This window comes from Bidens hawaiensis, unplaced genomic scaffold (genome assembly GCF_021521415.1).
Source record: "Bidens hawaiensis isolate Kalapana, Puna unplaced genomic scaffold, B.hawaiensis_p1.1 tig00017009_1, whole genome shotgun sequence".
Taxonomy (NCBI): Eukaryota; Viridiplantae; Streptophyta; class Magnoliopsida; order Asterales; family Asteraceae; genus Bidens; species Bidens hawaiensis.
The window spans coordinates 193,386-206,356 of record NW_027492574.1 but is presented as its reverse complement, the minus strand read 5'-3'; the positions used below and the strand labels follow the sequence as shown (position 1 = coordinate 206,356).

At 34.9% G+C, this 12,971-nt stretch overlaps 2 protein-coding genes and 1 pseudogene across 2 annotated transcripts; 1 reads left to right on the top strand and 2 right to left on the bottom strand.

Annotated features, from left to right (window-relative positions):
- Nucleotides 1–1,182: 1,182 nt before the first annotated feature.
- On the bottom strand, nt 1,183–2,569 carry LOC143552698 (coniferyl alcohol acyltransferase-like). The gene is given in 2 exon segments (XM_077042848.1): nt 1,183–1,843; nt 2,063–2,569. Coding segments are annotated over 2 exon segments (906 nt in total). The 5' UTR covers nt 2,561–2,569; the 3' UTR covers nt 1,183–1,435.
- Nucleotides 2,570–2,951: 382 nt separating this feature from the next.
- LOC143552678 (coniferyl alcohol acyltransferase pseudogene) lies at nt 2,952–3,447 on the bottom strand (annotated as a pseudogene).
- A 1,666-nt stretch (nt 3,448–5,113) lies between these two features.
- LOC143552699 (UDP-glycosyltransferase 76B1-like) lies at nt 5,114–12,040 on the top strand. Its single transcript, XM_077042849.1, has 3 exons — nt 5,114–5,411; nt 7,153–7,465; nt 11,172–12,040. The coding sequence occupies exons 1-3, from the start codon at nt 5,199–5,201 to the stop codon at nt 12,038–12,040; spliced, it is 1,395 nt and encodes a 464-aa protein (XP_076898964.1). The 5' UTR covers nt 5,114–5,198.
- Nucleotides 12,041–12,971: the final 931 nt, after the last annotated feature.

The window sequence follows — 12,971 nt, the reverse complement described above, 5'->3', positions numbered from 1 at the left end:
AAACAAATACAACTTACAATACAGATATCAATGAATCAAAATGTTTTGTCTATCTAGAATAGTGTTTTATACCTAACAATCTTTTTGTTTGTTTATAGAAAAATTATATCACAATGTAATGACTTCTTTAAGAACTTTCACTATAGAAGAGATCAAGAAAAGTACACACTTCAAGGAAGTTCATTTGATAAGACGAAGTTTTTACAACTTGTGGCGACGACATGCCATCGCCGTAAGGGTCGTTGGCCAAATGTAGTCACCAAAGGTCCAAGTTGTTGTGGGTGGTCTAGCGACGCTTTATGTCGCTTAGGGTTCGTTGCTAACTTTTTTGGCAAATAGAAACAAATATTTAACAGAATTAATATAAGTCAGTTGGCGACCACTAACTATGTTGATTAAAAGAAAAGGAATATGAAATAAACTAACCAATAACGATGACAAGTCGTCAATTTATGTTTTTTATATGACGCCTATTGCAACGACACATCGTCAGGATAAGTTGTCGTAGGGCTTTTGCCAACGACCACATATGGTTTCTATTGGGTCGATATATCATATGGAATTTCTTGAAGTGGCAAATAACATAAAGAAAATAACTTTCAATGTGAATCTTTTGTTGTTTCTCCATGCAATGTTCTCCTTTCTAATCTACATGATGTGAATTCTGCTTTAGCTTTTTCAAGTTGGCCAAACTCTTTTAAGAATTTAATAGGAAGAAGACTGTGTAAGGCAAACCACATTCCTTTAAGAATGCAACTGGTTTCATTTTGCTTTTGTTAGTCAAGCCACTTTTTTCTAAATGGGATTGTAGTAATTTTGTTTTTATGCTCTTTAAAATACATAATGAGAAATTTTGTCTATTCTTAGCTATTTAGAAAAATAAATCAATCTTTAAAGCTTTTATTTTCTTTAGTATCTTGCAATGCGATTTGGTAGCAGATTTGAGCGCTCTAGCCAAAACATATCCTATTTCGGCTAGAGTTTTGGGGCAACTTTTTTCTTAATTTCGAAATACAACACACAAGAAACTAAATATGCAAAACAAAAACTTCTTGCTAATTAGTATGGAAATCATGGATGCTGAAATGTAATCGTTGTCCTAATTTGATATGCATTAAAAGAAACACAAATGCAGAACTTATAACTGTTAGAAACAATTGATCATAGACGGGTGGTGCGTATTATGGTGCTTGATGTTCAACATCAGTTAGAAAACTTAACTGTGGATGGCTTTCATGCATATAAGGAAAAAGAATGGCAAACTACTTACTGTTATTATTGTTAATGAGATCATAGATGTACTAATTGATTAACATTGTTAGATCGTGAGAAACGTTTATTGTTTAATGTCATACCAACGAACGATATTTTCTCAACATAAAACAAATATATATCAAACCAATATACATGTAAATTAAGAATATGATAACACGCGTTAAATCTGCAGGTAATCGGAATTCAAGGGCTTGAACATGTGACCGGCATGGGACTCAATGTAGTTCATTTGTGTCACTGGCAAATGCATATAGACTACCCAATCGTTGTGGTTGGTCGGACTTGGCAATGTCATCACGTAACATTCTTGCCTGCCATATGGGACATGACATGATCCAAACACCACTTTACCCCATCTGAAGTCCATCTTGTCCATGATGTGGAATCGTGTTCCTGATGACACCATCACTGACATTTCTTTGCTGGCAAATGCTATTGCTACTAGTGGTTGTGAGCGTCGCTCTTCCACCCAATCTATTAGGTCCAAGAAATGGTCTTTCGTGGTGGCGGTTTGCAAGAACTCATGAACTTCCGTCGCTATATTGCACAATGACATCTCCTTCAACTCCTAATGTTTTAGACCAAAGCAAATTAGTTTTTAAAACATTTTATTTGCAACTCATGTAAAAAGTATAGGTTGTAGCCTAAGTTTTATTTTAGAATTGTATCAATTTTTTGCACTAATGAAAAAATAGAAATTTGAGAACAAATACTGTAAAATCATTCTAGTGTTTTGGTTAACTTAATTATATGTTCATCTTTAACAAATCAAAAAGAAATAAGTAACCCTTAAATAAATTTATTACCTGTGATCTTTCAACCCAGATGGCATTGATAAAACATTGCCAAAGTGAGAAGCCATTAGTTTCTCTTTCTCTTCTCCATCTCCCTCACTCAACCTACTCCGTCCATCAACGGCGAGAGCCACATTACACATTTTATTGTGATTTCCCGAGTCTTCCATGCTCAGTGCTACTATCTTCCACAAGAAAGAATTGAACGCCTCTAGTTTCGAGCTCCTTCGGCCATTTTCACTTGCTAACAATTGTAGCTTGTTAAGTTGCTCAGCCTCAATGTAATATACGCGGTTAATGAGTACATGATCATCATTGCTACTGTTATGCTCATGATCCGGCTTTGTTGGTGGTTCAAACAAAGCAAACACGTCATCGATTGATGATGAATAAGCGGTTGGGCACCTTGGATTGAGGATGGACCTTTGAAAAGAGGGTACCATAGACGGGGCTTCAGATCGAGCTATGTCTGCCCATGATGAAATAAACATGTTGGCTGAGTATCCGTCAGCTGCCCGGTGATCAAACATGCACCCTATCATTATGCCTCCACATTTTAACTCGGTAACCTGCATTTTATGGTAGGCATATATTACTGCTATGGTTCTATAACTATAAGTTATTGATTCCATTCATATTAATATAATTTTTTTTGTAAACTAAGATACAATTACATAGTATTAACGTTGACTTATAGAACATATGAATATTGATCATGTGTGCCACATTGTCACTACAAAACTGTTGGCTGTATTTGGTACATGATTATTGATATAAAAAATTATTTGTTTGATTTATAATAGTACTAAATGAAATCATTAGCATGATAATTATCTCCATGAGTCATGATACATTGAATTTTTAAACCTTTTATTATATTCATCAAGTTGTCACTATAACACATTTTAAACATAATTATTAAATTACTACATATATTAACAAGTAACTAGAATTTAATTACCTGGATGGCAAGCACCCCATGCATCTTCTTTGGTACTAATTTACCTTCAATACTCTCATCAGGATTATACAAATTGAGTTCCTTAAGCTCCACATCTGCAACAGCTTCAATGAAGTCCACACCGCGGTTGTTGCAACGAAACTGATTCTCTCCAACATCTTCATTCCAAAGGATCTCGCCAGCGAGCGGGTAGTACAACGTAAGAGCTCGAGACAACGAATCTTTAAGGGTTTTCACAATATCCGGGAAACCGCCATGTGGCGGTTTCTTGTAGCAAAAGAAAGAACCAACATCAAAAGGTGGCACAAGCAAGTCTAGGTTTGTAAAAGGTAACCAATGGTCAGTCCATGGTTCTTCTGCATGCACCACTATTTTGTCAATAACCTTCACAAAGAAATAGTTACCATCACTACCCATGTTTAATTTGAAGATAAGAATTGAAAGAGAGATGAATATGTATAGAAAGAGATGCAGGTTGGTATTAACAAATGGAAGGTATATATAGATAGTATAGTATTGAGTCATGAGTAGGTGTTGCATCCGCCGTTAAAACAATTATAATTTAATTTAAGCTTTCATATCTCTCTTTTTAACTGGTTTGACTAATTTTAAGCTTTCGTATCTATCTTTTTGTTGCTAGTTTAATACAAACAAAAGTTAGGAAGAGATACATATCTGTCACTGAGCCTTCATTATCCATTAGTTGGTGCTTAAAACAAATCCATAGTTAACACATCATTGACCTTCTGATACAATCGTTTGGGTAATAGTTAAGGCTTGAGATCTAATTAACTGAGGTCTGACGTTTGAAACCTGATTTAAGGGAGGTTTCCTCATGGCTGGTGTTCCTGGGTGAGCCACACCTGGTGCGTCAAAATCATTATGAACGGTTGGCATCCCGTCCCAAAAAGGCCCAATCATGTATTTGAGATAATTTAAACGCTATTAAAAAAGGTTTATGATTAACACAAATCCATAGAGGTCGTATGTTATTTTTTTGAGTTATCCTAAAAGCCATTTAATTTAATCTTAATATACGTTTTTGTCAAACTATGCATTATTTATTAAATAATATTGGTAACTTAAATAGCTGTTTTTCAATCATATGTATATGTAGTAGTTAGTTGATTCATGTTGCATGTTTCATGCTTAAGAATATTGTGGCCATTTCAATCACGAATCTTTTATTATTAATGATATGCTTTGGTTTGATTGCTTATCAACTATTAATATTTTTGTTGAAGAAGTTTAATTAGTTTTAAGTATAGTTTTCTTTAGTTTGACATTTTGTAAATCATATATGTATGTTGCATAACATAATAAATAATAGATAGTTGCAGCTGCAGCTGCAGCTGCAGCCTGCAGGGGTGACCTTAGTGTTGGAGAAATCTGAAATTTGTATCTTTGTTAATATTCATCCAAATTTCGATCTATCATAGCAGGAAAGACACTCAAACTCGACCAATATATTTTAAAAAGATTGTGCACGAGACCCTGGTAAAGATGTCTGCGTACTGAGAATCAAGGGGTACACGGAGACGGAGCACTTGAATATGACCAAGTTGTACCTTTTCATGTATGAAGTGTATATCAATCTTGACATTTGTTTCACTCGCTGATGTTGGACAAAAATATACGACATTTACCGCCCCTAATATTTAGCTTTACCGCTAGAGCATGAGATTGTATGCCTTCGTGTAAATCAAACGGGCATTTTAACTTTTATATTATTATATATTTTTATTAATTATGTTTTATGATTATAAAGTCACGTATGATATTATATTATCATGTGACAGTCAAACAATATTTTTTTCAGGTCACGTTTAACAGGAGTAGCTAGGGATCAAATCTATTTGAGTCATCAATATTAAATAACGTTATAATAGCAGGTAAAATATGCTTATAATGGAACGTTTTAATCATACTCAGCACTCATATTTTGACAAATTAATCACATGAAACACATATGCCATAAAAAAATATAAATATGAGCCATCATATGATGTGGTCAAGAGGTTATATTAATAAGTGTCATTATCAAAGTTCAATTTGGGATATATACAATTACTTTACATGTTATAATATGAAGCAAAGTACTTAGAATGTGAGAACTAATTTATAAACCTTCATTCTTCTTGGCTCTACAGCTTTGAGCCTTGCTGAATATGGAGACAACCCATGGAAGCCGCGATATCACTCCTCGATCAACAACTTGCACGAGAATAATATTATTTCCGCTACCTTTCGAGAGCCATATAAGTCCTATGCTTCAGTTAGCTAACATTCTCCACACGCGTGGTTTCAAGATTACCATTATACATGTTGAATACAACTCTCCTAATCCTTCCAACTATCCTCACCTCATCTTTAAGCCTGATGTGCTAAAAACAGTCAATAAATATTAACTACATTAAACAAGTAATAGAAACAAGACCTAAGACTCAACTAAACAAAACACCGGCAAGTGAACCGGTCAATTGTACTAAGCTAAGTAAGTCCGGAATATCGAACCCACAGGACTCTATAAATTACGTTAATTAACTAATTAGACTCGACTTACGACACGACTATTTATTATTAATGTTTTAAGGGGGATTTTAAACTAATATCAAACTAAGAAAACAAATAAGCAAGTAAACGAGAAACAAGCAACCAGTCACGAGATCGAAATCAATCAAAGAAGGAATCTACCTAGGTAAGAATCCCATGTATCAACAATCATCAAGCAATGGACAAATAACATGATTATGGAAACTGATTTCAAAACATATTCATCTAACAAAACCCTAAGGATCTTTGACTGAATCAAATGAAATCCCAAAGAACAATTATTAGATTATTAAGCAATCAGTTGAATTGATTTCCGCAAAGTCATCAATTAGGGTTAATTAATAGTATCTAAAGCAAGCAATTTTACGAAACACTAAACCCTAGATAACTTGATAAGCTAATATGACATCATGAACATGGATCAACACAATAAGCAAGAATATTGTCACTACTATCCTAGCATGCAATTGACCAAGACACATGAACAACTCCTCACCTTACAGCTATTGGAATTTAGCAAAGCATTTAAAACCCTAACCAACTATCAATAAGCTTCTATGATCTAACGGGCCCATTTAATCATAATAATCAAAACACCAAGTAATTGATTAAACATAAACCCTAAATCTAAATAACACAATCAAAAGATAAAAGATCTATGTGAAGCAATAGTTAACAATCAATCAAGATAATAAATACTTATATGCATCATGAAAACAAAATCAAGTTTTTTACTATTAAATCAACAAAACCATAATCAAAACATTATCCAAAGCAAGAATCAAGTCTCAAACATGTTCATCAAACCTAGGTAGACATGAAGTCTAGCCTAGCATAGTTAAAATCAAAGACAAATAACTAAACCAAAGAACCAAGGAAAACATTAGAAAGATTTATGAACTAAGGTAATGAAAAAGAACGAAATAACCCGTCTTAATCGACCCTCGAACACGTGTATGAAAGCTTGATGATCTTCCTTGATTACTAGCTCCAAGACTCCTTCAAACCCTTGGTTTTTCTCTCAAAAACGGCTGGAAATAAGCTTAGGATCGGCTAGGGAATGAAGATGTTTATATAAGCGAGAATGGGCTTGGGCTTGCAATTTTTGGCTGACCAAAAGGCCTAGGCGCCCGGCCTAGGCATCCTGGGCATTTGCCTAGGCGCAGCGCGGCGCCCCTTTTTGGGGAATTTTCGTTTTTTGCAATTATTTCTTGTTTATTCATGTTAGGCCCCTTTCTTGAACTCCAAGTAACGATAAGAAACTTCTAGAACTTCTTTTCCTTGACTCCAAAGCCACCATCTACATGAAAACAAATCGAAACTCTAAGTAAACTAATCATGTAGTCATTGACGAGTAAAACAAACATAAACTTCGCATGAAATGATATAAAGAATTAAGTTTAACATGCAAGACATCAAAAGAGTTAAAACACGATAAATATATAAAACTTGACTCAAAACCTTAAATAATAAAAGATAAACCAAAACACGAACTAAAACGAACTCGAAACATTAAATAAACACAACTTTACAAGGGATCCGAGATGTATAAATACATGTATATCAAAGCCCATCAAGGACCGCTTCTACGAGATAGCTGGCGAGTTGTCTACTAGACAAGACGCTACCTATTTTATTGAGTACCTAAATAAAAGTTGTGTAGATCCATTTAGGGATTGTCTGGCTAGGTTTTTGACTGAACCAAGTGAAGAAAGGGTTGCTTGTGTAATCTCAAACTCGGCTTTCTACTTCACGCAGGCTGTGGCTGATGACTTGAAGCTACCTCGGATGGTACTACGAACAAATAGTCTCGAAAGTGCCCTTTCTTATTACGCTTTACCTGCTTATGACAAAAGGGCTTGCTTTAACCTTACAAAACAAGGTCATTTAAATATATCTTTAGCATTCTAACTCATCTCATATACTTATGCATATTATAGCAATATAGCTTCTCCTCCCACTTTTAAAAAGGAAAAAAATTTTAGTAATTGAATTTTACTTTTAAAAAATAGTCATATCCAAAACGAGCCAATCAAACGATGACAAGTTAGCTATTTCGGAATAGGCGGGAACAATGTAGCTCTCACAAAATAACACAAAACACCTGGCTGGGTAGATACAATATCCAACCAATAGTTTACATGTGGCGTCATCTGGCTACAGAAGAGCCCGACTAATATACTTTTATAAAGGAGTCGGCTCCAACACGACTAGGAGAGAGCTGGTTACCAACTTTTCGACTACCAAGAGTCGAGCCTAGCTCCTTTGTTACCGGCCAGGGTGTTAGTTCTCATGTAACCGAGTTTGTAACGTGTTACTATTACAGATATCAAAACAACGCCACAATCCAAAATACAACAAAAATTAATGCAACCTACGTCATATATTAAACAAAATGAATTAACTTTTAGAAGCTTGAACTTCATTTTTTTATCTCTCCTCACTAAAATACCCAGAATCCCAGATTACCTGAAAACAAAATAAGAAAAACAAAACAAGAAAACACGGCTGAGCCAAAAATTGCCCAGTAACGGAAAGAACAATAGTATAGGTAAGGACAGACGTAAGAGAATAAATATACGAACTTCAATTCAAACTCGAAACCAACTTTTTTACTGAAACATATACTTAATAAAATTCGGATGTATGATCCGACACTTGGCCAGAACATGGTCAAACGCATGCGGAAATATATCAGAACTATAACAAAAACACCCAGAGCCAGAAACATATAACTTGTAACATAAAATGTGTGACGTGTAACATATAACGTGTAACATTTAACTGAACTATAATTAAATGCGAAACATAATCCGATACACGATCGGGACGTAATCTGAATATACTCAAATTTAATCAAATGCATATACTCATATCAAAACGGACCAGAAATATAGCGAAACAAAATATAATTACTAATATACACGACGATGATGTTAAAATAAATAGGTCGTGTAATACGGAAGCACCCAGAGCCTAAACAGAGGGGTACACAGCTAGCTAGTCCATGCACCAAGGAGACGGTGTGGGTGGCGTGCACACATTGTTCCATCTCAAACAGAAGTCAGGAGTCAGGAGTCAGGAGTCGGAGCTAAGATCGATCTATACGCCTCTAAGTGGCCAAGGTACTACATGAGTACTTTCAGAGACGCCGTGAACTTTGATTACGCACTGTCACGATAAGTGCCATGTCAGGAGTCAGGAGTCAGGAGTCGGAGCTAAGATCGATCTATACGCCTCTAAGTGGCCCTAATACTTCAAAAGTACTAGTTAGAGACGCCGTGAACTTTGATTACGCACTGTCACGATAAGTGCCATGTCGTTGACGCCCCAACGACAAGTCAGAAATGCTCGGGTAACAGAGTACTGAAGCTAAATTCATATAACTAAATTCGAACAGGAACATGCAACAATGAATACAAAATATATATAACCTATTGCATGTTAAAAACTTAATATTAAACATATCATACGGATAAACTGAACTCAATCTGAAACTGAAAAATAACAAAAATCCGCACTACGAAGTGACGGACATAGAATATAAAATGGACTAAATCCAATACTATGAGTGAAGAAAACAGAATCCGTACTACGAAGTAACGGAATATAAATAATACTAAGAGGAAACAAAGACGGAAACCGTACTACCAAGTAACAGAATATAATTAATACTATGAGTGACAGAAACCAGAATCCGTACTACGAAGTAACAAGAAACAGAATCCGTACAACAAAGTAACGGAGTATAAATAATACTAAAAGGAAACAAAAACAAAAACCGTACCTTAATGGCCACTGAGTAAGCAAAGCACAATCAATTAAATCTAAGTGTGTGCACGTCATACGATAACCTATGGTTTGATTACAATTCTAATTAGATGTATTAACATAACTATTTTGACGGATTCGTTGATTTTCCCGTGATGGACATAACGTATTATGATATAATCGTCTTAGTAAATACTCAAACACGTTTATGCTTATAAAATATAGCTAGTTATATAATTTATAGATTAAAACCTCTACATAGTTATAAAAGAATAGAGTAATTTAAATAACTTTACTCAATAATAATAATAATAATAATATTATTATTATTATACCCCACCAATAAAATAGATAAATAAATAATAAATCATAAACACACAGTAACCATTGCTTCTTTAGTCTTCTCTCATATCATGCAATCATGCATGACTTATAGTACATATAACTATATATTTTAAGTACTATTTCAAAAAAAAAACAACGTTTCCCGTTACCGGACAAATCAACGACTAGCCGCCGTATTCGAATAATTTAATCATATACATAACAGAAGAAAGGAATCAGACGATTACCTAAGCAGTTGAACACACAGTCGGTGATGCACGAAACGAGATGGTTCTATAAACAAAACAAATCGAAGGCGGAACTCAAACGGTCGGTGCTTGCGGGAAACTGAAACGAGTGGCGGTGCACGACGTATGTTACCGGAAACTAGATGTGAACTAACGAAGACACCGGTGGCGTCGGACTTGCGGCGGTTGTTGGTGGTACATGATACGTGGTGGTGGTGGCGTATGTTGTCGGAATTTAAAACTAATATGGCTAAATAGAAACAACTCAGATTGCTAGGTGGTCGGTGGTCGGTTCATGACGGTTCGTCAGCAGTAGAATCACCGGCGGTCGTCGTAGCTGGAACAGAGTATTTCACGAAGAGAGATCGAAGAGATGGTAGGGTTTTGTGGAGAAGAATTTGTAAGTATAATCGATATAAAAAGAGTAGGTCAAAGTAGATAAACACAAGTACACGACTCTTCTTCCCAATGCTGTTGTGAAATTAGTTGTTGGAGATAAAACTAAATATTTGAGATAATCTCTCATTAGTGGATAAGTTCAAGAATATTTATGATGGGTTGTGTAAAATGAGCAGAGGTGATTTAGGATTCTCTCTGTTTTTTTTTTTTTTTTTTTTTTTTGAAAAAGAGAGAAGCGATATATGATATTTAAACAAGTGATAAGGAACCAAATTTTCGGTTTAATCGCTTAGATTTGGATTAGGATAACTCAAAGAATTTGTTCCGAACATACAATAACGTAGATGACATGGTGCAGGTCTCAAATTCATTTGTTTTATTATCCTTTCCTGTTTTAATTTATTTAAATACATATATTTATATTTTGAAAACCCCTTCAAAAATATATATATATACCAACAATCTACTTAATATTTATTCAATTAGATTATCATATCAATTTATTATTTAATATTTTATATTAAATATAATTTATATGTAAATCATGATTTTTCGTTTATTAACGGTTCATCGGTTTATCAATTTTCTAACAATCGACATTTATTATTTTATTGTTTCGAATTTTAGTATATTACAGTCCATGTGTAAGTTGTTGGTTGTATTATTGTGTGGACCTTTGATGGGTCTTTTTGAATTTGATTATTGCAAAAGTTCAATGGTGTTTTTAACAACTCATCCTTCACAAGACCATTTTCACTTCAAAATAATGATGTTTACATCACAATATCTTTCTAGGGGTTTTATTTTATACTTTTCTGAATGTTGTGTCGATGTTCTCACACTCAGATAATGAAGCATCATTGCCCGAATATCCATTTCTGAAATTTAAAGATGTCAAAAAGATTACAACCAACCCACAAGGTATGCGAGACTTTGCCACCAACGTGCGTAATCAAATGAAGGCATCATCAGGGATAATATGGAACACCTTCAAAGAACTCGAAGAATTGGCTCTAGAAGCTGTCTCCCGAGACTTTTCGGTTCCAAGCTTCACTTTAGGTCCATTCCACAAGTACTTCTCAGCGTCTACGAGCAGTTTGATTGAACAAGACAGAACCATTCTCTCATGGCTAGATAAACAACTTCCCATGTCAGTCGTATATGTTAGTTTTGGAAGTCTTGCACATATTACTGAGACAGAATTTCAAGAGGTGGCTCATGGGTTGGCTAATATTGGTTTACCATTTTTGTGGGTGGTTCGACCAGGGATGGTTGTTGGTTCAGAATGGCTTGAGTCATTGCCAAAAAACTTCCTTGAAAAAATGGGCGAGAGGGGACGCATAGTGAAATGGTCTCCTCAACAAGAAGTACTAGCTCATCGGGCAACAAGGTGTTTTTGGACTCATAATGGGTGGAATTCAACATTAGAGAGCATATGTGAAGGAGTTCCCATGATTTGTACCCCACGTTTTTCTGACCAACCAATAAACGCAAGATATGTGAGTGACGTTTGGAAGATTGGCATATCGTTGGAGGATGGGTATGAAAGGGTGGGAATTGAGACGGCGATTAGACGAGTAATGATGGATCAAGAAGGAGAAGAAATGCGTAAGAGAATACGTTGTCTAAAGGAGAAGGTAAACCTCTCCCTTGCCGAAGGTGGCTCTTCTAGTCAGTCATTAAACAACTTAGTTGACTATATTTCCTCATTCTAACTATATATATGTATGCAATCCTTTTCTCTTTCATGTACATAATGGAGAGAAAAATTGTGGATGTAAAACTTGTATCCTCAAATGATTTCAATTTAAAATAAAAAGCATAGAGTAATTTTCTTCTTTATCCGTTCTTCGTGTATTTAATGTTTTTACTTTCCCCTACTTTTTCAGCCAAGAATAAGCAGACCCCTCACACTTAATTGTGGATGAACTCATTTAGCCACACTTAATGAGACAAAATGCTTGATTACAACAATACTTTCGCTACAGAATTGGATGTGGCTTACAATAAACGTTTTTGTGGCTATATAATACAAACGGCCAAACTTACGATACGACATGTGACTGTAGCTACCCTTTAGCAACCCTTATTTGGACAAAATGATAAATAACAAGAAGTCTTTAGTTATGATATTTTTAAATATATGTGGCTAAACCAAACTTTATTGTGGCTATATTATAGAAATGGTTACTCTCAGGATACACTGTTGTGGTCGTTGCTACCATTTAGCTAGGTACACTTATGATCAATACAAGTTACTACAACCTTTTATAGCCACGGTTTTTCAAAATGGGTGACTAAAAATACTTTTTTGTTTGTGACTGTATAATGACACTTAAATAATTTGTGTGGTCGTTGCTACTCTTTAGTCACGTCGGTTATGCTTGATTCCAACAATCTTTTAACCACAAATTTTTGAAATAGATATGGGCAAAACATAGTTTTTATGACCGTATAACATTATCGGCCACCCTTTCAATACGTTCATGTGGTTGTTGGTACCCTTTATCCACATTTATTACGCGTGATTCCAACAACCCTTTAGCCATTGTTTTTTTTAATGGATATGGCCAAAACACATTTTTTTTACCATATAACACAAACAGCCACGCTTAAAATGCATAAATGTGGTCGTTGGTACTTGGT

Excerpts from the sequence above, each read along its gene's own strand:
- LOC143552699 (XM_077042849.1), top strand. The coding sequence starts at position 5,199 with ATGGAGACAACCCATGGAAGCCGCGATATCACTCCTCGATCAACAACT. Across the intron at positions 5,412-7,152 it reads ACCTCATCTTTAAGCCTGAT|CCCATCAAGGACCGCTTCTA; the intron begins GTGCTAAAAACA and ends TGTATATCAAAG. Across the intron at positions 7,466-11,171 it reads CTTTAACCTTACAAAACAAG|ATAATGAAGCATCATTGCCC; the intron begins GTCATTTAAATA and ends TCTCACACTCAG.